Source organism: Podarcis filfolensis (assembly GCF_964270895.1).
Source record: "Podarcis filfolensis genome assembly, chromosome: 13".
In the NCBI taxonomy this organism is placed as follows: domain Eukaryota; kingdom Metazoa; phylum Chordata; class Lepidosauria; order Squamata; family Lacertidae; genus Podarcis; species Podarcis filfolensis.
The window spans coordinates 6,481,512-6,504,864 of record NC_139615.1 but is presented as its reverse complement, the minus strand read 5'-3'; the positions used below and the strand labels follow the sequence as shown (position 1 = coordinate 6,504,864).

Sequence of the window (23,353 nt, the reverse complement as noted above, 5' to 3'; positions counted from 1 at the left end):
GTGCACTTACTGGTTTTTCCTCCAGATGGTGCTGCAGGAACCTCTCCCCCCCCCCCCAGTATCCCAACTCCTTTCCTCTTTGCCCCCCCCAACCCGCCTCATTTTCATTCCATCCACGCATCCTCCGGCTCCCGTCCTCAAATTAATTTGGTGCCATGTATTGCTGCAGTTTCTTTCTCGCTGCCTCCCCCTCCCCAGCCTCATCGCTCTCTGTCTTTCTGCCTTCTTCCTGCTGTCCGTCCGTTGTTATTTTTCCCCTCCCCGGTTTTCCCTCTTCTCTCCGCTCCCTCTCTTTTTCTTCATAAATTCTCATGCATTGCAGTTTTTATTTTCCTGCCCCCTTCCCTTCTCCCCCACCCTGCCCCTCGCAAGCCCAATCTCGCGTCTGTACGTTAAATTCCCCAAGTGCAAAAGCATTGGGAAAGTGGGGGGGGGGGGGCAGCAAGGAAAAGCCCGCATGACAAAGTCATTTTATAATTTATCCACAAGGCCAGTGTGAGGCCATGCATGATATCATTAAACACATAAGGGTTTTCCATTTGAAATAAAATACATCTGGGTCGCTGGGTTCCCCCCCCCCCACACACAATATCCCGGTTTTCGCCCCCCCACCCTCTGATTGCTCCTTACTGCTTTTTGACTTCTGTGGAATTGCTCTTCGTTTCTGCCTTTTTATTTAAGGCTGCAATCCCGTATTAATAATAATAAATTTCAGGAGTCTCTTTCTAGGAAACACCTCTTGCAATGCAACATCTATAAAGGAATTGCACATGCTAAAAACACTTTCTGCGTTTTACCTGCCCTGGCAGTCATATTCAGCGGGCTTTACTTCCGAGTTGACGTGCGTCGAGTCGTGCTGTAAAGAGGTTTTTATTCCGCCCTTCCTCCCCATGGGGCTCGCGGCACGTCAAGCGCCGTTTCCCCCCATCCGCAAACCCCCGTTATCCTCACAACAACCCTGCGGTGTAGACTAGGCTGAGGAGATTGTGACTAGGCCGGGCTGAGCTCCGTGACCGAGGCGAGATTTGAACTTGGCGTTTCTCTGTCTGGTCCATGCATGGGGGAATCTGCAGATCGTGGACCTGTTGACTCAGAGCAGGGCCAGCAAACTTTTTCAGCAGGGGGCCAGTCCACTGTCCCTCAGACCTTGTGGGGGGCCGGAATATATTTTTTTGTGGGGGGAAATGAACGAATTCCTATGCCCCACAAATAACCCAGAGATGCATTTTAAATAAAAGGACACATTCTACTCATGTAAAAACACGCTCATTCCCGTACCGTTTGCGGGCTGGATTTAGAAGGCGATTGGGCCGGATCCGGCCCCCGGGCCTTAGTTTGCCTACCCATGACTCAGAGAATAAGACTGTGTACAGCCTCCTCCTTCGGAGGCTGCGTGCCTCTTGCCTGCTGGTTTTTGGGAATTGCAAGGGTGGGAGATGGGGGTTCAACAGCAAGTTGGAAGGCCACAGGTTTCTCCCCCAGACCAGCACCCTAAACTCCACACTGCTATTCACCCACCAAAAACACCTTCCTTGGGACAACAGCCTCAGCCATCCCTTTAATGCCATAGTTTGCACACTACAAAAAAGAGAATATTCAAGCTGTAAGGGGCCCAGGGGTCATCTAGTCCAACCCCCGGCAATTCAGGGATCTTGGCTAAAGCAACCCTGGCTTAAAAACCTCTGCTTAAAAACCTCCAATGAGGGAAAGTCCACCGACTCTTGTGAGGGTCTGTTCCCACGAGGAACAGTCGATATTTGGAGTGGCAAAACTTGAGGGTCTGAGTTTGTGTGTGAGAGAGAGACTTTCTGCTGCTTCCCCTCAGCCCCTCGCTGATACCAGCTGCTATTTTGGTTATCTTAGGAAGCCCCAGGCGATATTCTGCAATGGTGGAGGGTGTTCTAGGAAAACAAGATGGAGTCCAGGAGCAACGAGGGGCCTGGGGAAGCGACTGCATCCCTAAAAGTCAGGGGGGGGAACAGTTTTGCAGGTGTCCTCTTTGCAGAAAGACAATCCTCTTGTGTTTACTTCTCTTCCCCCTGTAAAGAATTATTGGTTTATTTTCTCTCCGGGCTCGGTCTGCTTTGTTCCCGTCGCTCGGCTGCCATGACATGCCCGCAGTGGTAAGTTAATAGCACCGTAAGCCTGCCCCAAAGGCCATGGCTCTTAGCTCAGCGGCCACATTTAACTTGTCTCTGGGCAATTGGCCATGATGAGCCCTCTCGGCCTGTCCGCAGCCGTGTTAGGGGGAGATCAGATATATCACTCGGTGTGCTTGAACTGGGTCGTCCTCCGAGCTTGAACTTAAAAACGCAAAATTCTGAATGATGGGGCCTGCGTAGGATATGGAAATTAGGTAAATAGGCCGGCCGTTTTATTTTGCAGTTTGATTCTGCAATGGTTGCTGTTCTATAGGACAGAAATGGGGGGATATTTGGTGGGTGGGGCCAGAGGTGGAGCAGCAATTGCCATTTCCCCCCTTTGTATGGGAAGTGGTTTTTCGCACAAATTCAAAGTGTGCCTCCATTCTCCATCTTGGCAAGAGGGGCAGAGAGTTCATATTCCAGCGGGGCAAGGCTAGTAGAGGGTTTGGCTTGGCATGGTTTGATAGAATTTTGTAGAGTTGTAACAGGACCCTGAGAATCATCTAATCCCCTGAAATGCAGGAATCGCAACTAAAGCATCTATGAGCATCATACCTCTGCTTAAAAACCTCCAAGGAAGGGGAGTCCACAGTCTCCACTGCCAGAAAGTTCTTCCTGAAGTCAGAATCTCCTTTCTTGTAACTTGAAGGCGTTGGTTCAGATCCTACCATCCAGAGCAGGAGAATACAAGCTTGTTCCGCCCACCATGTGATAGCCCCTGAGCTATTTGAAGATGGCTATCGTATCTCCTCTTAGTCTTCTCTTTACCAGGCTAAACCTATGCAGTTCCCTCAACCATTCCTCATCAGGCTCGGTTTCCAGGCCTTTGATCATCTCGGTCGCCCTCCTCTGCACATTATTCCAGCTTGTCAATACCCTCCTTAAATTGTGCCGCCCAGAACTGGACACAGTACTCCCAGTCTGAACCAGACAGAATAAAATAAAATGGTGCCATGACTTCCCTTCTATACTTCTGTTGATGCAGCCTAGAATAGTATTTGCTGTTTTGCCGCAGCATCACACTGTTGGCTCGTGTGAAGTTTGTGGTTCACTAAGACTCCTAGATCCTTTGCACATGCACTATTGGCCAGCCAGGTGTCCCCCATCTTATATTTATGCAGTGGGTTCGCCCTGCCCAAGTGCAGAACCTTACATGTGTCCCTATTGAAATTCATTTCTGTTAGTTTGGGCCCAGTTCTCCAATCTGTTACGTCATCTTGAATCCTGATTCTTTCTTCTGCGGCATTAGCTACCCCTCCCCAGTTTGGTGCCTCTGCAAATTTGATGTGAGCATCCCCTCAATTCCTTCATCCAAGTCGCTTATAAAGACGTTGAACAACAATGGGCAATGTAGAGAACATGCCTGGAGGCTTTTATATTTCATTTATATATTATATTATATTTCCGAGCACAATTCAAAGTGTTGGTGTCAATCTTTAAAGCCCTAAACGGCCTTGGCCCAGTATACCTGAAGGAGCATCTCCACCCCCATCGTTCAGCCCAGACGCTGAGGTCCAGTTCTGAGGGTCTTCTGGCGGTTCCCTCCCTATGAGAAGTGAGGTTACAGGGAACCAGGCAGAGGGCCTTCTAGGTGGTGGCACCCGCCCTGTGGAACGCCCTCCCATCAGATGTCAAGGAAATAAGCAACTATCCTACTTTTAAAAGACATCTGAAGGCAGCCCTGTTTAGGGAAGTTTTAATGTTTTATGCTGTATCACGTTTTTAATATTCAATTGGGAGCCACCCAGAGTGGCTGGGGAAACCCAGCCAGATGGGCAGGGTATAAATAATATATTTATTATTATTATTAATTTATTTAAAACCATTGTATAATCATGGGTGGCACTGTGGGTTAAACCACAGAGCCTAGGGCTTGCCGTTCAGAAGGTCAGCGGTTTGAATCCCCGCGACGGGGTGAGCTCCCGTTGCTCGGCCCTGCTCCTGCCAACCTAGCAGTTTGAAAGCACGTCAAAGGGCAAATAGATAAATAGGTACCGCTCTGGTGGGAAGGTAAACAGCGTTCCTGTGCGCTGCTCTGGTTCGCCAGAAGTGGCTTAGTCATGCTGGCCACATGACCCGGAAGCTGCACGCCGGCTCCCTCGGCCGATAAAGCGAGATGAGCGCCGCAACCCCAGAGTCGGCCACAACTGGACCTAATGGTCAGGGGTTCCTTTACCTTTACCTGTAATCATGGGTTGCCAACGTGGCACCCTTGAAATCTTAGCCTGGTGCCAATGAAACCTCTGAGCCAAGCCCCTCACTGTTTCCTTGGGCATCAGGTGCTGGGAATGGTTACTTTCCCCCCACCTTGACCTGAAGGAGGAAGCTGGAAAAGTGACACTCTTTCTCCGCTTCCTATTACATCCCTCTGTGCTTTTTGAGGCTCTGGCTAACTCTCTTACCCAGATCCCTTGGGAAAGCGAAGCGCGTAATACACTACAATCCAGAGAAGAAAAGAGACCCACCGGGTCGGTGCCCGTAGCCCTTGCTCAAGAATCCCAGGTGTGTCTACGGTGCAACCCCTGCTTTTTATATGAAAGCATGTATCGTCGCAATACTTAAAGCAGCATCAGTGTGAAAAATAAAACGACTCAGGCATCCATCTCCACTGCGAGAGATTTATTAAAGGGGAAGGGAAGAAGAACAGGAAAAAAAGCAAACCGGGACTAGTTCTTAGTTACAAATTTCTTCTTATTGGAAATGTTGCAGCAGGGATCATTCTATTTGTAACGTAAGGGTTAATTTTGTTATCGGCAAGTCAGCTGGCGAAGAGGGGGTGCGTAGCAAGCAGGCAGCGTGGCACGATGACTAGTACCGTATTTTTCGCCCCATAGGGCGCACCTAGTTTTTTTGGGGGGGATAAAGAAAAAAAAATTATTTCCCCCCCAGGCACAGGGCTGGGGCGGGGGAAGCCCGAGCTTCCCCCGACCCCAGCCCCCAGAACAGGCTGCTATCCGCAAGCCGTGGGAGAGCTGTGCTCAGCGCGCCCCAGGCTTCTGGGTGCAGGCAGCTCTCCCATGGCTTGCGGACAGCTTCCTGAAGCCTGGAGAGCGAGAGGGGTCGGTGCGCACGACCCCTCTCACTCTCCAGGCTTCAGCGAAAGCCTGCATTCGCCCCATAGGACACACACACATTTCCCCTTCATTTTTGGAGGGGGAAAAGTGCGTCCTATAGGGCGAAAAATACGGTAAGTGGCACATGCTCTGATTGGCTGTGTAGTTCTGAGGGAGCCCTACCTCTGTATGTTTAGCTGAATGTCTCTCTGCTGTGTACAAGGCCTGAAGTCAGAAAAACGAAACTTCTTTTGCTTCTCCTCAAATTATGCAGTTTTCCTCAGGAAAGCATGATCAGGATCTCATTTCTCTCTGGATAACGCCTGCGTTATTTAAGTGGCTTTGCTCACACTTCTAGCAACCAGCTGGTGAGGAGAACCCAACATCACTGGTCTCAGAGGATAGAGCAGCTCTGCTTCCCGTCTCGGAATGATGGAAAACATTAAAGAAAGAAAAGAAACGGAATAAATCGAAAAGCAAGACAGAACAGCAGATAAAACCCATAACCCAACGAATCAAATGTATGGAACAGCTGCTGTAACAACTAAGTCTTCAAAAGGCATTGGAATACCAACAAGAAAGTTCTTTTTGGGCAGGCAAATTCTAGCAGCGTTTGAACTGAAATCTGGGGCTCTTTCCAACATTTGCGATCCTTTGGAATGAATGGACATGACTCAGTTAATTACAGGGAGTCTACTCTTGAGTCCAGTTTAGTTGGATATAGCCCATACATTCCCATCTCATAGAACTGGACCACAAGAGTTTGATCAAATTTCTGGAGTCCAATGTTTTAAAAAGGGGGGGGGGGGTTTCTAGCCCTGATGAAGGAAAATTGACCTTCGAATCCCCAATCGAAAGCAGTTGTGGCCCTGCGGCAGATAGAGAGCCACAGACTCAAGGTGAGGTTCAGTCTAAAGGAAGCCCATTAAGATCCCATTGATATTTCATTGATATGAAATGTGCTGAACGCCACTGGTGAAATCTGCAGAGCTGGCAAGCGATTGACTTTAGCTTATGGGCAGTTTGTCCTCAGTTCCACCATTTAAAAACAAAGGGTACCAAAGCAATTTTTGCTTTCTTCCTGGGATGTAAATTTGGAGTTTTGGGAATTTCTTTTGGCAATTGTGATTGGTTTCAGTGGGGAGCAAGTGTGTTTCAGCTCTTTTGATTCTCTTTTAGTGTAACATTTCCCTCCTTGCCATTTCAGATATCTCTCGTTATTGAATTCGTAACGTTCATATTTTGCCAGTTGGCCAATAATCTTGCCCTTGCCTCCCACCCAAAAAAAAAAAAAACTTTCCCTAAGAGGAATATTGGTTACATTCAAATCTCTGGACAGCAAACCCCAAGTTATTTATTTTTAATGTTTGCAACACAATTTATAATTACTTCTGATTATTGGCTTCCCTCCTTTTCAAGGTCCTATCCTTGCTCCCTCCTAACACTCTACTTTCCTCCCAGGTTTGTGGGGGAAGGCAAAACACCTCCTGCCCCCCCATTAAATGGCACCCCCAAATCCTTGACTTTCCTTGCCCACTTCCCCCCCCCCCGCCTCGATGCCCGCTGGAGATCCCTGCCTCCGAACCCCTCCTCTTCCTCCCCCACCATTGCACCGTCGGAATGTTAATTAGCATCCAGGATTTAATTAATTCAGCTGCCAATTAGTGCGGTGGCGGGGGGAGGGGTGCTGCAGACGGGGGGCACAGATGGTTGTTCCTGCGTTGGCACCGTGCCACTTTCAACGGCGGATAGGGTGGGCGCGACGAAAGCCCAAGGAATCGGGTGTTTTGTGTGTCTGTGTGTGTGTGTTTCGTCTCTTCTCCAGAAGGGACGCCAGGCTTGGTCATGCAAACACACACATACGCACAAGCCCTTGTATCTCTCTCCCCCCCCCCCCCCCCGCGTGGTTGGCATAACGGGCTGGCACCTGCACCACAGGACATAACTGGAAATGGGTGCTGGAACGAGGTTGGCACCGTATGAAGGAGAGAGAGAGAGAGAGAGAAAGAAAAAAGAGGGGAGGAAGAGAAAGGGTGATAGGAAAAGAGGGGGGAAAGGATGAGAGTGTGGAGGACGAGGGTTTCGAAGGAGAGCGAGCGATGAGGGGAAGGGGGCAGAGAAGCAAGGGATGGATAGGACGAAAAAGCGAACGATAAGCGCAGGGATGGAAGGGGGAGGCAGAAGGATGGAGGTTGGGGTGGGGGGGGTGTGGAGAGGAAGGAGAGGAGGTGGTATATGCCAGCCCGATACCCGAAGCGATTCTGCACGGGGGAGGGGCAATGACAGCTGGCACAGAGCAGCCGCCCGCCCTGCCACCCTCCCTTCCCTCTGCGGCATTCGCTCCGCTCGCCAGCTTTAATGCCAACCGGGCAGGGGTGCTGGTGTGTAGGGCGGGTGGGGGGGAGGCTGAGTGTGAGATGCCAGGTTGGTGCATGATGACAGCGAAAGGGGGGGGGGAGGACCAGGGAAGGCAGCAAGCAGCAGCTGGCAAGGCTGTGCCCGCAGGGAGATGGGAGGCAAGAGAGAGGGCCAGAGCGAACGGATTGGCACCAGGGTGGAGGCTGGCGCGCCGCGTGCAAATCTCTCTCTTTCTCTCTGAGATGTGTGCGAGGGTGTACGGCGCTTTTCGTGTGCTTGGCACCGTGCCCCCCGGCTCCGCTCTCTCCGTTTGGCAGCAGCTGGCAGGTGGCGAGGTGTTGGGAGGCATGGAAGGGTCAGGAGGAAGCCGAAAGAAGGCAGAGGAGATGGAGCCGGGTGGGTGCTTTGGTGACGGGCATCTAGGTTGGACCCGGGTGGAGCTGCGGGCATTTGGGATGAGAGACCGGGATTGACACTAGAATAGGATCAGAGAGAGAGGGGGGGGCAGACGTGGAAATAAAAGCCTGGGCAACTGTGGGGGCGGGTGCAACTTGGGGGGGTGCCATTTGGGGGAGAGGAAGGGCAGCTGCCAGATCGTGCCGCGGGCATTATTGGCACCCAGATCAGTTCTGTATTAAACGTCTCTTCCTCTCTCTGTCTGTCTCTCCTCACCCAGCCCCTCTCCCTCTTTTCAGACTGGCACACCTGTGACCATCTGAAGTTGGCACCGAGTCAAAGCCGGTTGGGGCTGGCATCACCCGCACTGGCACGTGAACAGAGTCGCTGATCTTGGCACTGCGGCAAACGGCGGAGAAGCAGAGGAGAATGATAAGTCGCTGCCATCCCTGCTGCCTGGGCACAGCCTCGTCGCGGCAGGCGGAGACCCTGGCGGGGCACGGAAGGACGTGGCGCACGGGGAACGGGGCAGACCGAGCGGCGTTCGGTCGGGTAGACATCTTCTTTTCTCCTGCTCCTTTCCATCTATCTGTCTGTTTTCTCTTTCTCAGCCGTATCGATCTGCCACCATCGAACGGATGTCTGCAGGTCAAGACCAGGAGCTCGGAAGATCTTCAGTCTTCAGGCAACCTCCTTCGTGGACCAACAAGGTATAGACTTGAAATTTCTTCTCCTGAACCTCCAGAAATAGGAGTTGTGGGTTCTCCAGCAGCAGTTTTGAGAGAGGGGGGTTGCTGACGTGATAAATGTTTGCATTTTATGTTGGGTGGGGCATCTCATAGGCTGGGTATGGTCGTTATCCAACTATCCATAGCGAGAAGATGAGCGAACGGTTTGTTCAAATTGGTGGTATGGGAGGCCGATGGAAGCTACCTTGGCTGCTCAACGTAGTTTTGATGTTTTTGGTTGTTGGGTCGTGGTTTGGCTACAAATGGTTCCATAGAAACAGTCAGCCCTTATCGGCGGAAGGAATGAAGTGTTAAAAAAACCGGAATTATGAACCTTAATTTTTGAAGAAATTTGCTGAGGCTTTCAGGGTTTGCCTTCTTAAAGATCCATATAAAAACATTTTCGTTTTCAGGATGCTTCTGTTTCAATTTTTGCCCCCTTCTTCTAGTGGGGCTGAGGGGGAAAACAGTTTACTTTTACCCCTGCTGTAACGCTAGCACAAATTAAAATGTATATTAGGGGCAAGAGGAGAAAGAGAGAACTTCCAAGACCTTGTGGCTAAAAAAAAAAAAAAAAATCTCTTAAAATGTTCCTCCTCATTTTAAATATTTTTAATTAACGTTTTTTAAAAAGTGGAGCTGACAACCTATAATTTTCCAGGTGCTTTAGAGGGAGGAGAACATCCAAACCAATTAAGAACTTTTTTGATGAAGATAACGGCCTTGCACTAATCATTAATATGATCAGTGCACAGTCAAATGTGTCCCATTAAAATCAACTAGAAACCAGCATCCCAAGAACTGGGTGGTTAATTCATATCAATTTGTGAAATTCAGCCCTTCTCCCCATTTCTTGTTAGCTCCTTCTTTGTTCCCTATTTTCTCTTCCGTTTTGCTGAAGCTTCTTTCTCTTCCCCCAACTTCTCGCTGTGTTTCTGTTCTGTTCTGTTTGGTTTTGGTTTTTTTACCTGTTTCTTCATCCACCTTACCTCTGGGCTCCTGGGCTTCTTTACTTTCCATAATATCTTCCTTATCCTCAGACCAAAGGTCGTTGTGAGGCTTAAATTCCAGCCAAACTCCTAGTTTTCCCTTCCCTCACAGAAACCAGACCTACAAACATTCCAATAGCTTTGTCTCCATAGAACCTGGAGCACCCGAAAGCATTCCGTGTCATCACAGAAGCTCAGCCAATCACTGCTGGAGGCTTCAGCAGCACACCTACTGTGCAATATAGATAACAAGCCAATTTATCGGTGGATCCTTATTGGTTCGGAGTTTATCTAAGATGTGTTGCTTGAGTCAAGGGGTAGTCATAGATGACTTACAAACCAAAGATGCCTGCCCAGACAGCTCTGATTAAAATCTGATTAAAACCCCACGTTTTAATCTGTGATTAATAAATTACTTGATTAATCATGTCTATCAAGTCTTCAGCCCTAATAAACTCTAAGAGACAATTTTCATCAAGGAGAATTATTTTCAATTTCCAAAAGCTTTAAAGCGAAACACGTTATAATTGTCCAGACGCAGAGAGTGCGTGGAGAGGGCCCCTTTTCCGGTTTGATCCTGTGCCCTTTTAGAATTTCAGTTTTTCCCCTACTCCTTTCCTGCTTCCTAATCGCTCACTTCATCAGAGGGTCTGTGTGCCAGGTGGAAAATGCTACCCCACGCCAATTCCGGGGGTTTCGTGTGTGTAAAAAGAATTATTTTAACTCAATTTAAATTACAAAATAAAACCCCTCAAGCCCCAATATTCATTTTGACTTATGAAGTCTTTAATCATTAGGATCCTATGTACCCCAAAGACTGCCTCCTCTCCTTTCCCCAAACTTTTTCTTAAAGATCAGCCGGAGGCAGCCTCTTCCCTGCTTTGCCCCAGTGCCAGATTCAGCCATCTTGGACGCAGAGCAGGATGGGGCATGTGAACTCCAACTCCCATCGGCCCCAGCAAGAATGGCCAATGGGCAAGGCTGATGGGAGTTGTAGTCCGACCACATCTGGAGAGCCAGTGGTTGATTATCCCAAATACAGACAAAGGTGTTTAGGGCGGGTGAGTTGCAAGAGCAGAGCTTCCTTCCCTTGAAGGGCAATCATTTTTACCCAGAAGTAAGTCCCATCGACCTCAGTAGGGCTCATTTCTGTAATAAATCTGCTTAGGGTCTCCGCCTTACAGATCCATTAAAGTCTGACCCGGAATGTCTTCCAGGAATATCATCCAGAAGAAATAATGCCTATTTATTTTATCTGAAGCATTTTTAGCCTTCTCTTTGGCTGGGAAAGGATTCCAGAGCAGTTTACAAAGATCAGTGAATTTCTTATTTTTATTTATATATATATATAAGATATATATAAGATATATATATATATATATATATATATATATATATATATATGAAAAAATATATATGGCTTTTCACTTGAATGTTTCCCAAGGCGTCTTGCGGCGTACAAATGAGACGTTAACGCCAAATGTAATAACAAGAATAAAAAGAAAGTCTAAAATGCTTGTATGTATTAGGACAGGTCCACTCCATTGACAAATAATTATAAAGAGAAGCCACCAACATACCCAGGAACCCTTCAGATTAAGGGCAAAATGTCTGGTTTTGCCTGGCGCCTAAAAACAAGCCATCATTTTTTTTAGTTACAAAATTATTATAATGACCTGATGGCCTGGAAACAGCTGAACTCTGGCTTGTTTTCTGTAACTATGGTTAAGTGTCATGTCTGAATGCCCAGCTAGACCATCGCTTAAAAGGATCGCCCACCAACCCGGATTGTGAAACTGTGGTTTGCAGTGGGCTTCCAAAGTATGGTTTGCATGGTTGAGCATTCCAGCAAACCACAGTACATACGGTTTTTAGGCGATAAGCCGGTTTCTCGCTGATATCTCCATGTGCCCATCATCGCGGGCTGTTGCTTAGTTTAGTAACCTGTGCTGTAGTTTTGCTGTGCATTTGAGATAGCAGCGTTCGTTTAAGGCCACAAACCATAGTTAGCACGAACTGTAATCATTGTGCTTGCCTTGGTTCCTTGTTTGGTAGCTAGAGTTAAGCACTGTGTGTGTTTTTAAGCTTTTTGTATGATGGGCGCGAGGCTAGCTGGTTCACAAATCTGCCTGGCTCGAGCACCTCAACACATCGGGCCTTTTCTTTGCGGTTGTGATTCAGCGATGGCTGTTTTCGTGGCATTTTGGTTTCCTTCTGGGTAGAGTTAACCTTCCTCGAGTCCTTTGGAAAGGCTGGACTGGAAAGGCAACTTGCCAGCCAACTGAGCAAATACTGCCAAATTAGTGCAGAAATAGATCTTGTCACGCTTTGAGCCTATGTAAATGGGACTGAGGAACTTCCCCTCTTAATCTGGGCTGGAGTTCTGTTTCCTTTCTTTCCTGAGCATCGGAACTGTATGGTAGTAGGTTTTCGACAGCCGAAGTAAATTCTTTGCGAATCTCAGGACCAGCACAGAGCTGCTTTGCATGTGCCGCTAAACCGAACTGTAGCTTAGCATTAAGGAAGATATTGACAAGCTGGAATGTGTGCCGGAAGACAGAGACCAAGATTATAAAGGTCTTTAGGAGGAACGGTTGAGGTAGTTGGGTGCCTGTAGAAGAGAAGACAGAGCCGCTATGAGAGCCATCTTCAAATATCTGAGAGAGCCAGTGTGGTGTAGTGGTTAAGAGCGGTGGACTCGTAATCTGGTGAACCGGGTTCGATTCCCTGCTCCTCCACCTGCAGCTGCTGGGTGACCTTGGACCAGTCACACTTCTCTGAAGTCTCTCAGCCCCACTCACCTCACAGAGTGTTTTTTTGTGGGCGAGGAAGGGAAAGGAGAATGTTAGCCGATTTAAGACTCCTTAAAGGGAGTGAAAGGCGGGATATCAAATCCAAACTCTTCTTCTTCTTGAGGGGCTGCCCCATGGAAGATGGGGGCAAGCTTGTCTCCTGCTGCTGCAGAGGGTAGGAGTCGAGCCAGTTTGATTCAAATCACAAGAAAGGAGATTCCCACCAAATTTAGGAAGAACTTTTTGACCAGAAGAGCAATTCATGGTGGAACATGCGACCTCGGAAGGTGCCAGAGGTTGGGTGGTCAGGGATTGTTTAGTTGTGGTTCCTGCTTTGCGGGGGTTCAAGATAAACCACAAGCCTGGGTTCAGGTGGCACGTTGAGCCAAACCATGGTTTAGCTCTCAGCAGCAGCGCAGTGGCTGCAATTTCCACTTTTAACATTTATAGCTTAAACAGAATTTCATGTTGGGGATGGGGGATCTCCTTTTGAGAGAAGGTGGCAAGTAGAAGTCTGGTTATGGTGCTTTCTCTTAAGAGACATTTTGCTTTCTTCATATTTATATACCTACTTAATTTATGCAGTCATACTTCGTGTTGCATTTGCTTCAGGTTGAGCGTTTTCAGGTTGCGTCCCGCGGCGACCTGGAAGTACCGGACAGGGTTACTTCCGGGTTTCACTGCTCGCGCATGCGCAGACGCTCAAAATGACATTAGGCACATGTGCAGAAGCGGCGGTCCGCACAAGCGCAGACGCGGGTTGCATTCTGCTCATGTAGCGAACGGGGCTCCAGAGTGGATCCCTTTTGCAACCAGAGGTACCACTGTATAGTGTTCCCATAGCAGAAGTACTCTAGGAAGCCAGTGTGGTGTAGTGGTTAGAGTGTCGGACTAGGACCTGGGAGATCAGGGTTCAAATCCTCACTCAGTCATGACGTTCACTGGGTGACCTTGGGCCAGTCACAGTCCCTTAACCTACCTCACGGGGTTGCTGAAGGGATTAACTGAGGATGGGGTTGAACCATGTACTGCTTGGAGGAAAACATGGGATATAAACCCAATAAATAAGCTTTCCTGCTTAAGAAAGCTGGACGGGCCAGTCAGGTGGAGAGGTCGGTTGCCAATCTGGCCTCCATAGATCACCATGTGGTCACAATTGGACCTGGACCAGTCGCAAAACATGCTTGGCGCCTGGGGGATTTCTGATTGGTTAATGTTTGCAGATGTTACACCAGTTTCAGACCTAATAGCTGTGCCTAGCAACTAAAACATGATGGACATAGGTTAGGGAAGAATTTTCAGCCTCCCCAGAAGACTACAGTTCCCACAATTCTTTGGTGGTGGAGAAACACTCAAGAGTTGAGCAGGCTTCAAAATGTTGCCGGTCTATAGCACAGGTGTAGTTTTTTGGGTTACCCGTATGATATTTCAGTGCAGAGCATGTCATACATTTGGGGCAGAGAGCCGATGGGTGTCACTCGCCTTGTTCTCATCCATGGTGTTTGTGTGTATACAGATCTAGGTAGATGTATATATTTTGCAGCAAAAGAGCACCGATGAGTCTGTTGATTTGGTGGTGCTGAATTTAATCAGCCCACGGTAAGTAGCAAAATATTTTTGCTCATCAATGCAGATAATGGTTTTTGAATATCCTCGTAAGGTGAGATGATTCAAGAGAGGAGCCATTGTTCAGGAACCTGAGAGAAATTAGCGGAATATTTTTGCTAATCAATGCAGATGATGGTTTTCAAATATTGTCGTAATGTGAGATGCTTGAGGAGAGGAGAGCCAGAGTTTAGCCCCAGAAACTGTTTATTGTGTCAGAGATTGAGCACACTGAAACAAACAGCAGTGTGAATGTCACCAGGCCACTTGCAGAAATATCCATGGCGGACTGTACCACTCGGACTACAGATGGGGGAATCATCTGTTTGAATGCTTTCCCCATTGTGGGGGGGAAATATTGCAAGCGAAAGAGAGGGTTAGATTAGAATGCTTCCCCCTGACGTGCTCATTGTATCATGATGCCAGCGAGTTCTTAGAGTCAGTGCTCCCTCCTTTGCCCAGACCGCAAACAGATGCATTATTATTATGTTTCTTTAGCTTTTTGATTCCAGCAGAAACCCGTTTCTAAGCTTCACACCCCCAATGCCCCACTACAGTCATGAGGGCTAGAATCATCTTTTAAAAATCAAGCAGTGATTGATCCTCTGAAACCAAAACATTTATGTTAGAGGCTAATCTTTGCCACAAACCCCAATCAGTATTTTTGTGGGGGTCAGTGCTGCTTTATTAATATGCCTGTGTGTGTGTGTGTGTGTTTTCATTTATTATGTGCGGGTCTGTTTTCAGCCCTGTTTGAACTCAATAAATACCGTATTTTTCGCTCTATAAGACGCACCAGACCACAAGACGCACCTAGTTTTTGGAGGAGGAAAACAAGAAAAAAAATATTCTGAATCTCAGGAGCCAGAACAGCAAGAGGGATCGCTGTGCAGTGAAAGCAGCGATCCCTCTTGCTGTTCTGGCTTCTGGGATAGCTGCGCAGCCTGTATTCGCTCCATAAGACACACACACATTTCCCCTTACTTTTTAGGAGGGAAAAAGTGAGTCTTATAGAGCAAAAAATACGGTAATTGGCGTGTGATAGTGAAAGGCAGGCCTAGCAGACGTAGGGAGATTGTGGAGAGATCTTGAAGCTGAGATTCTGGTGCTGGTTGGGACTGTGCACAGGATCACTTGGCAGAGTTTGATTCTGTTTCCCACCATCAGAATATTATTATTATTATTATTATTATTATTATTATTATTATTATTTTCACCCTCCACCCTAAGGTCCCAGGGTGAGTTACAATTAAAAAGCAATATGAAAAACAGTTTGAAATAAGTTACAGAAATAAGTTGGGTTCAAGAATTACCTCCTTTTGAGTGCCGAAAGCTAGGATAAAGGAGTGCATCTGCATCATTTGCTAAAAACCATACAATGAGGGTGCCAGGTACACCTCTCTGAGGGAGTCCCACAACTTAGGGGCTGCCACAGAGAAGGCCCTGTCCTGGGCTGCCACCCCCCAGAGCTTCTGAAGGCACTGGAACAAGAAAGAGGGCTGCCCCTCTTTGCCGATCTAAACACCTGTAGCGAAGGAGACTGCCTTTCAGGTATTCGGGGCCCATGTCGTTTACGGCTTTAAACACCAAGGTGAGCACAATGAATTGGGCCCAGGGGCTTTTGAGATCTACAGGGAAGCCCAGCCGCTAATGTGGCCGCTGCAGTTTGCACCAGTTGAAGTTGCAATGTTGTCTTCAAAGGGCAGCCCCACATAGGAACAGTGGGGCTGGTGGCAGCGCAGGAGCCTCTTGCACAAAACCAATGGGCAGGTGGGAGCTGTGTGGGGCAGGCAGACAATGAGTTTTGAGTTTTGTAGGCTGGTCCAAGAGCTGGGGAGGGCATAGGGGGCAAGTTTTTACCAGCCAGGTGTGAGCAAAGTAGGAGCCGGCCGGGGCTGAATTGATCGGTTAAATCTGAGCTCTTTGAGCCTCTTTTTACACCAAGGGTGATGTTGACCCAACAATATATCATTATCCCAGGACCCCTGAAAGTAGAAATTAATCTTAACATGTCTTCTGTTGAGGGCTGTCTGCTTTCTATATTTTATACTCACAACAACCCTGTGAGCTGAGGAAGTGTGAATTGCCCAACATCGCCCAGGGAGCTTCATGTTTGAAAAGGGATTCGAACCCAAGTCTCCCTGACCTGCACCCAATGTCCCATCCAATGCACTATGCTGGCCTTTTGTGGGCCTGGATGGGGTATGGCGTTATGTGGGTCTGCCCTATGGAATTTGGGGTGGTGAGTGAGGTTCTGTATAGCTTGAATAGGAGCTATAGTGGAGATGGGGAATTTTTTTTCCAGCCAGAGGGCCGAATTCTGATCTGAGCGATCTTTCGGGGGCCGCATGCCAGTGACTTGGCAGGACCAGAGGGAAAAGTGGGGGGGGGGCAATAATTTTAAATTTTACAGTAGGCTAGTTTCTACATACTTTGCCTCCCCGTCCTTGGGAAAATTCCTATGGTCTTTGCCCCCTTCCCTCACCCCACTCCAGGGCCCTTTGCTCTGCCCTTATGTCAAAAGACTACAAATAGTCTTCTATCAATGTCTCCAAGATGGCGCCCGTTGCCGTGGCAGCAGAAACAGGGAACCAAGCCCTGGTTCCCGCGGCTTGAGAAACACAGGCCAAAGATGGCAGGCTACCTTCTCCTTCTCCCCCCCACCCCACCCCTCAGACGTTTAGGGTTGGCAGAGAAGAGGGCGGGGGTGGAGACAGATCTGGAAATGCGTGCGAATTCTGCCGCCATTACAGAACAATAGATGGGAAGTTGATTGATCGAGGACACAGCCCCAAATAGATGTCAGTGAAGTAGTGCGCTTGCACCTCATATCCCAAGCCTTTAAAAATGGGTCAGCCCACATTTTATGCCGGTATTTATGCTCTGTTGCACATAAAATATTCCCTTTGCCCTTGACAAAGACTTTCCAACATGCAGCCTGTTAGCAGGTGATAACGCTCCTCTCCCATGCCGTGAAAATCTTTCCCCTCCCTGATTCCCAGATACCAAACACCAACATGGTGGAGCATCTTCTCCACGTGCCAAAGGTCCCGGGTTCAATTTCTGTCACTTCCAGGCAGGGCTGGGAGAGACCCATGGGCTTCCTCCATGGGGTGGCACCCAGCTTCCTAAAATTGTTGTCTTATTATCTCATTTTATTTTCTAACCATCCTGGGCACCGTTCACTCCTATGAGAGAAAACAGAATGGATCCCCCTTGAGGAATTTTTTTTGGGGGGGCACCTAAATCTGCTCCTAGTTGATCTCAACCACTGAGAATCTCCTCTGCTATGTTGCACAGCCTCTTCCTGACTTCCGTTCCTTGGTCACACTCTAGTGTGACCGAATTTTGGAAAAACCAGCATAGCTAGGCGAGGGCAGCGCTCTTGCCTGATGCCAGAGACCTTGTTTAATTTTTGAAAGTCTGCCCTGCTTTTCTCCCAGCAGAAAACTCTCAAGAGCACCTGACGGTATGGAGATGAAAAAAGAATCAGAATAATATCTTACTGGTGAGCTTAGTTTAAACCAGTAGCTGCTTTGGATTTCTTTGTAGGATTTCCCCCTCCAAATCAACCCTACAAAAATCAGAATATTTGGATCGCCTGCTAAGAAACTGGTGCCGGTTGGAAAACAATACTGTTTTTCTTTCCATGCACATTTCTTGCTAAGCAAAATTGTTTTAGAACATTTTTGCATTAAATCACAGGGTTTGAGATTTTATTTGGGTTTGCACCCAAATAAGGCAGATAACAGTCAGTGCTAAAGTATGTAGCCCATCTAGAAAGAAAGTTATGAAGCAAATGTGCAATTGTTTTTATAAGCATATTCTATTAGATGAGCCAGCCTGGCTGCTCCCGCCTTTTGGTTTTTAGCCAATGAGTGAAGTCATAGCTGCGATTGACAAGGGAGCTGTTTGAACACCCAGCCAGAGAAATCCCCAGGTCTCAAAGAGCTACCGATTTCCTTCTTCTGTCTCAATTTTCTCATCCTTGGGATCTCCATAATTTCCCCTTTCCCTGCAGCAACTAGGATGCATCTTTCCTGTGGTGGGTTTGTCTGAGCTGTTTCCTGCAAATACTCTATACACAGTGAGTCCAGGCGGATGTTAAAGGAATCCCCCCCACCTTCAGATGGCAATGCAATAATAATAATAATAATAATAATAATAATAATAATAATAATAATAATAACAACAACCTGCAAAGAAAGAGGCTTCGGCATAAACACCAAGCAATAAGAATTCACTGTATAGGCAATTTGCAGTATAGGGGTATACGTAAGAAGGGATTACCTATGTGCTTAATAGGTCTTACTCCCAGGTAACTGGGTACAGGACTAGGTTTTGGCTTAGGGTTGGCATTGAGAGAAAGCCAGCCTTCAAGAGCTGTGTGGCAGGCAGAAATTAAGCAGGTTCAGCTGTTTCTAGTTTGGAAATACAATTTTTTGGGGGGGAAGAGTGGTGCGTTCGAATTCTGCCGGTCGGGAATGACACAAAGCAGACGCAAACGTCACACAAATCTATGCCCTCTTTTTCAAGGGTGTTGGAGGACCCAGAAAACCCTGTTGTGGCCCTTCTGTACCACAGGATTTCAAATCTTTAGTGCGCCTGTTTTGTGGCACTGCTTTCCCAAGGCATATGGATGATCAGTTCCCGAGTAAAACATAAGCAGCTAAGTCCTGCATCCAACTTGTTAATAAGGGAGGGATGGTATTCTGCTTTTATTTTAATTGTCTACTTGTGTTTTTATCTTGTATTTTATTCGGTGAACCTGCCCTGAGACCTTGTGATGAAGGTCACTATATAGATTTAATAAATAATAAGAACAACAACAACCCGCATTCATTGGCACTGTGCAACTAAACCCCTAGATCAAGGAATTCACATTTTTTTTAAAAAAAGTTGTTTTGGATGCACATGAAAGATACTTTCCCTGCTTCACAGCAAAAAGCGAGACCTTCGATCAATATCCAATATTTGTCTATTCTTCAGTGCTTTTACTCTCTTCCCTCTCCCCCCCCACAAATATATGCACCCAACCACCACCCTGCCAAAAGCATGTTCCCCCCCAGACCATCTCTTTAATATAATTTTTATTTCTTTTTAATTTTTTATTGTACCCCATCCCCCCCTTTAAATACACAACAGAAAGACATTTCCCCTCGCCCCATTCTGGGGTGCAGAGTTGTGGGGAGAAGGGGGGCAGTCTGAGGAAAACAGGGTGGTCTCGGAGGGTGAGCCGCTGTAGGAGCCCACCCCCTCTGGACGCCCCGAATGTAGTTCGTTTGGTTATTTTTGTGGGGGATTCTTTCTTTTTTTTGTAATCCCCCCTTCTCTACCCCACAGGTTTCCACTTCCATCAACTTCTTAAAATTCTTGTCCATCTTTGTTTTAAATGGGAGAGGGCCTAAAAAACACTTGGCAGGTCGGAAGAGGGGGGGAAGCAGGGCTGGGGAAAGAAAAGAATGGGAGAAGGAACCCCAAAAGAACGGACACAAAGGAGGAAGAAAAACGTGAGGGCATAACTTTTCTTCTTCTTCTTCGTCATCGTCGTCATATGTCTTTTTCTTTTAAAAAAAAATTATTTCCAGTTTGCTTTTTATTATTCCTTTTTGTTGGTGGGTAGTCTCTCTCTCAAACTGTTGGTTTTCTTTTTGGTTATTGTATAGAAGTTTTTTTTTTTTTTTTAAAGAGCTTTGGATTCATAAAGAGGGTTTTTTGTGTTCTTTTTTTTTTCCTTTTTTTTCTTTTTTGCAAGGACGTCGGCACACCAGCACGTGGCAGGTAACTGTGTGTGTGTAGACGGGAGGATCCTTCTGGTTTTATTTTATTATTATTATTTTCTTCTCTTTCTTTCTTTAAAGCCATCGGAGTAGGGTTTTTTTTTTGTGTGTCGTTTCCCGCGCGGAGACGGAAGTCACGTCTATCAGGAGGAAAAAGACAGCGAGGTTGTTAGTTTTATTTGGTTCCTCAGTGCGGGCAGAGACCCAACTGGGGACGAGGAGGAGGAGGAGGAGGAGGAGAGAGAGAGAGAGAGAGAGAGAGAGAGGGGAGGGAAAAAATGGTGGGAAAGAAGAGGGAGAGGCGCCTTTCTTCCCCAGTTTGGTTGCTGTTCAAGTCGTTCAAAATCCATCAACAAGTTCGGGAGTCTGTCCATCCGTCCAGGACGGGAATTATTATACACAATGGGCAGCACATGCTCTAGGAGGGGTTGGGGGTGTGGGGTTGGGGACTCAGTTTCTCATCTTTGCCCCCCTCCCCCCCTTAAGTTTTGTTTCCTTGGGTTAATAACTTTTCTTTCTTTCCGTCCATTATTTTTGTTTGCTTTTTTTTTTTTGGCCTTTCTCAAGTCGGTAATAACACAGTAAAAGGGTGGAAGGTGAGAGAGAGTGAGAGAAGGAGCTCTAAGCAGGTGTGTGTGAGAGAGGGAGGGAGGGAGAGGAGACCAGGTTCGCACGAGGGCGTGCGGCAGGTGTGCTGGCAGCGGTCACAAGCGTGTGTGGAGATGGGCGGGGTGGGGGTGTGGCTCTTGCACACATGAGGGGTTGGACTTTGGGCAAAGGATTCTGGGAATCTCCAGTTGACGCGAGGAGACGGTGCGGCGAGGGAAGGGGGTCCTCTCCGCTGGGGTCGGCATCCCAAGGAACACCTGTTGAGATGCCCGGGGACCCTCCTTGAGGGAAAACATGGGGGACACCGAGACCTGAACCACAGATAGTGAGAGCCTCTCGTGCCTCTCTCATGTGAGGTACATGTGTATGCCACAGGAGGTGGAAGACTCTGGAATACACAGGCATGTGTGAAGGGACTGCGGGAAGGCGATGGGTTGGGCACCCATGTCGGACAGGATCCAGGAACCCTTTCAGGGAGGAGAGACCCTGGGAACCGGCGTCGACCAATGCACAGGGCTGTGAGGGCAAGGGGCACGGTGGGTGGCAGAGGAGAACAGCTTCTGCACTCCATGCAGAGCGCAAGGCATTTCTGAGGTGGGCACTGTCGGGGGGCTCCTCAGACGGCAGGCTGCATTTCTGTTCCGCACCAGGTCAACTGGTCTTCCCTCAAGATGGTGGTGGGGTTGGTGGAGTGGGGTGGGACGGCTGAACATCTGGGTCCAGCTTTGCCCACATGGCTACCCAGGGGTCTGTGAAGAGCGTGGCCTTCAGGCAACTGGGTGTCGCCTTGGCCGGGGGCCGTTTCTTGAGTTTACAGGTGGCGGGGGGTTGCGTGATGGGCGTTTGATATGGGCAGAGGGCGCAGGGCACGCCAAGCGGGCGCCCTTCCCTCCGCCGGCTGGTTGGCTAGTTGGTTGGTTGCTTAGTCCTTCTCTCTCGGTCGGTGGCAGTGTAGCATCCGTCTCTATAAAGCTAGTAGTGTCGTAGAGGTAGCGTTACTTTTTGGGCTGGAGTCCGAGTGAGGTAATTTGGATTCCTCTTTGGCAAACACCGATGCGGTTGCTGCGTTGGATCCGGCCTTGCGCCGGTGAGCGCTGGAGCGAAGGTGGGCCCCCAGGGCCTCGCGCCCGCTCACAAGCACCTCGCAGGCCAGGCAGTGGTAGGTGCACACGGGCACCCGCAGCGGGGGCGGGGCCGCGGGGGGCTGGCGCCCAAAGTAGCAGAAAGTGGCCTGGTGGGCGGCGGCGGCCCCCTCGCTCTCAAAGGCCGCCTTGCACTGGCGGCAGAGGTACTGGTGAGTCACGTCAACCGTGGAGATGCCGGGGGCCTCGGGCACCTCGACGGGCGGCTCGGGCATGGGCGTCGGGAGCAGGGGGCTGGGCAGCAGCCCCATAAGCGTCTGAGGTATGACGGGGTTCATGGGGAACAGCCCCTTCTTCATGCCGTAGAGCTGCTGGAAGTAGGCCCCGGGCAGCTGCGCGCCAAAGAGCGAGGGGGCTGCCGCCGTCGCCGCCGTCGGCAACGGGAAGGGCAGGAACTGGCCTCCCAGCAGGGCCGGCACGGCGGCCTTCAACGTCTTGAGGTTCTTCACCGCGGCAGTGGAGGGCACGGAGGGTTCCTGGGCTGAGCTGGAGGCGGGGTCTGCCTGGCCGTCGCCCGGGGAAGTCTCTGGAGCAGGTGCCGGCGGCTCTGTGGAGGGGCCAAGCTGGGCCGGTTCCGGAGTGAGGTGCTGAGGTAAGGGGGGCCCCGGCTGCATGGAGGCCAAAGGGGTGCTCAGGGCCCCGGAGGAGGAAGAGGAAGGGCCTGTTGGGAGAGAAAAGAGGGGTGAGTTGGGTGCTGCCTCCACCTGTTTCCTCAGTGTTGCCTTTCTCCACTGGCTCCCTGCTTCAAAGCCTTAGGGAGAGAGTCTTTGCAGGACGACGGGAGAGCCCAGCCCAGCCCTCCTGGGATAGCTCAGGCGGGGAGCATGAAACTCTTAATCTCAGGGTTAAGCTCTTGAAAGACTTACATTGGCTCTCAGTACGTTTACGAGGACAATTCAAAGTGTTGGTGCTCACCTTTAAAGCCCTAAACGACCTCGGCCCAGTATACCTGAAGGAGCGTCTCCACCATAGCTGTCAACTTTTCCCTTTTTTTAAGGGAAATCCTATTCAGAATAGGGGAATTTCCCTTAATAAAAGGGAAACATTGACAGCTATGGTCTCCACCCCCATTGTTGAGTCCGGACACTGAGGTCCAGCTCTGAGGGCCTTCTGGTAGTTCCCTCCCTGCGAGAAGTGAGGTTACAGGGAACCAGGCAGAGGGCCTTCTTGGTAGTGGCGCCCGCCCTATAGAATGCCCTCCCATCAGATGTCAAGGAAATAAACAACCATCTGACTTTTAGAAGACATCTGAAGGCAGCCCTATTTAGGGAAGTTTTTAATGACTGATGTTTTAATGTATTTTAAATATTTTGTTGGAAGCTACCCAGAGTGGCTGGGTAAACCCATCCAGATGGGCGGGGTATAAATAATAAATTTGTTATTATTATTATTTATTAGGGGTTCGAGCCCCACGTTGGGTCTTGCAGGGGGTTGGACTAGATGATCCTCTACATTTCTACAATTCCACAACCCAACATCTGCTTCCTCTGGTTGCTGAGATGGACGCCCTCTCATTCTGGTAACAAGACACCAACTACCACTCTCAATGAACCACCCCAGATGCAGGGGGAAGAGGAGGAGATTTCGGCGCCATTTTCACCTCAACCTACTCCCGACGTGCACAATGGAAGCCTCGGGGACGGGACAGGGGGAAGGAAAGGCTATGCTAGTGGGAAGAAAAGAAAAAAAAAGTTGGGAGAAGAGAAAGATTGTGTGGAGAACCAGAATGCCACACAGAGCGACTACTTGGGATGAAA

The 23,353-nt window shown here is 48.8% G+C and overlaps 2 protein-coding genes across 6 annotated transcripts in view; one reads left to right on the top strand and one right to left on the bottom strand.

The window, feature by feature from the left end:
* Positions 1 to 4,826: 4,826 nt before the first annotated feature.
* The window catches only part of THTPA (thiamine triphosphatase), a 57,909-nt gene continuing 39,382 nt past the window's right edge, over positions 4,827 to 23,353 (top strand). Inside the window, exons 1-3 of one of the 2 annotated variants that reach the window (XM_083581085.1) lie at positions 4,827 to 4,960; positions 5,337 to 6,096; positions 8,232 to 8,661. In XM_083581085.1, coding sequence (XP_083437211.1) covers positions 8,381 to 8,661 — 281 coding nt within the window. In that variant the 5' untranslated portion in view covers positions 4,827 to 4,960; positions 5,337 to 6,096; positions 8,232 to 8,380. Of the gene's footprint in view, positions 4,961 to 5,336; positions 6,097 to 7,643; positions 7,952 to 8,231; positions 8,662 to 23,353 lie in introns of those variants that run through there. The other variant, XM_083581086.1, reaches the window with a different exon arrangement.
* ZFHX2 (zinc finger homeobox 2) overlaps positions 19,910 to 23,353 on the bottom strand; it is a 32,213-nt gene continuing 28,769 nt past the window's right edge. For all 4 annotated transcript variants that reach the window (XM_083580735.1, XM_083580737.1, XM_083580736.1 and 1 more), the window contains one exon: positions 19,910 to 22,257. In XM_083580735.1, coding sequence (XP_083436861.1) covers positions 21,419 to 22,257 — 839 coding nt within the window. In that variant the 3' untranslated portion in view covers positions 19,910 to 21,418. The remainder of the gene's footprint in view (positions 22,258 to 23,353) is intronic.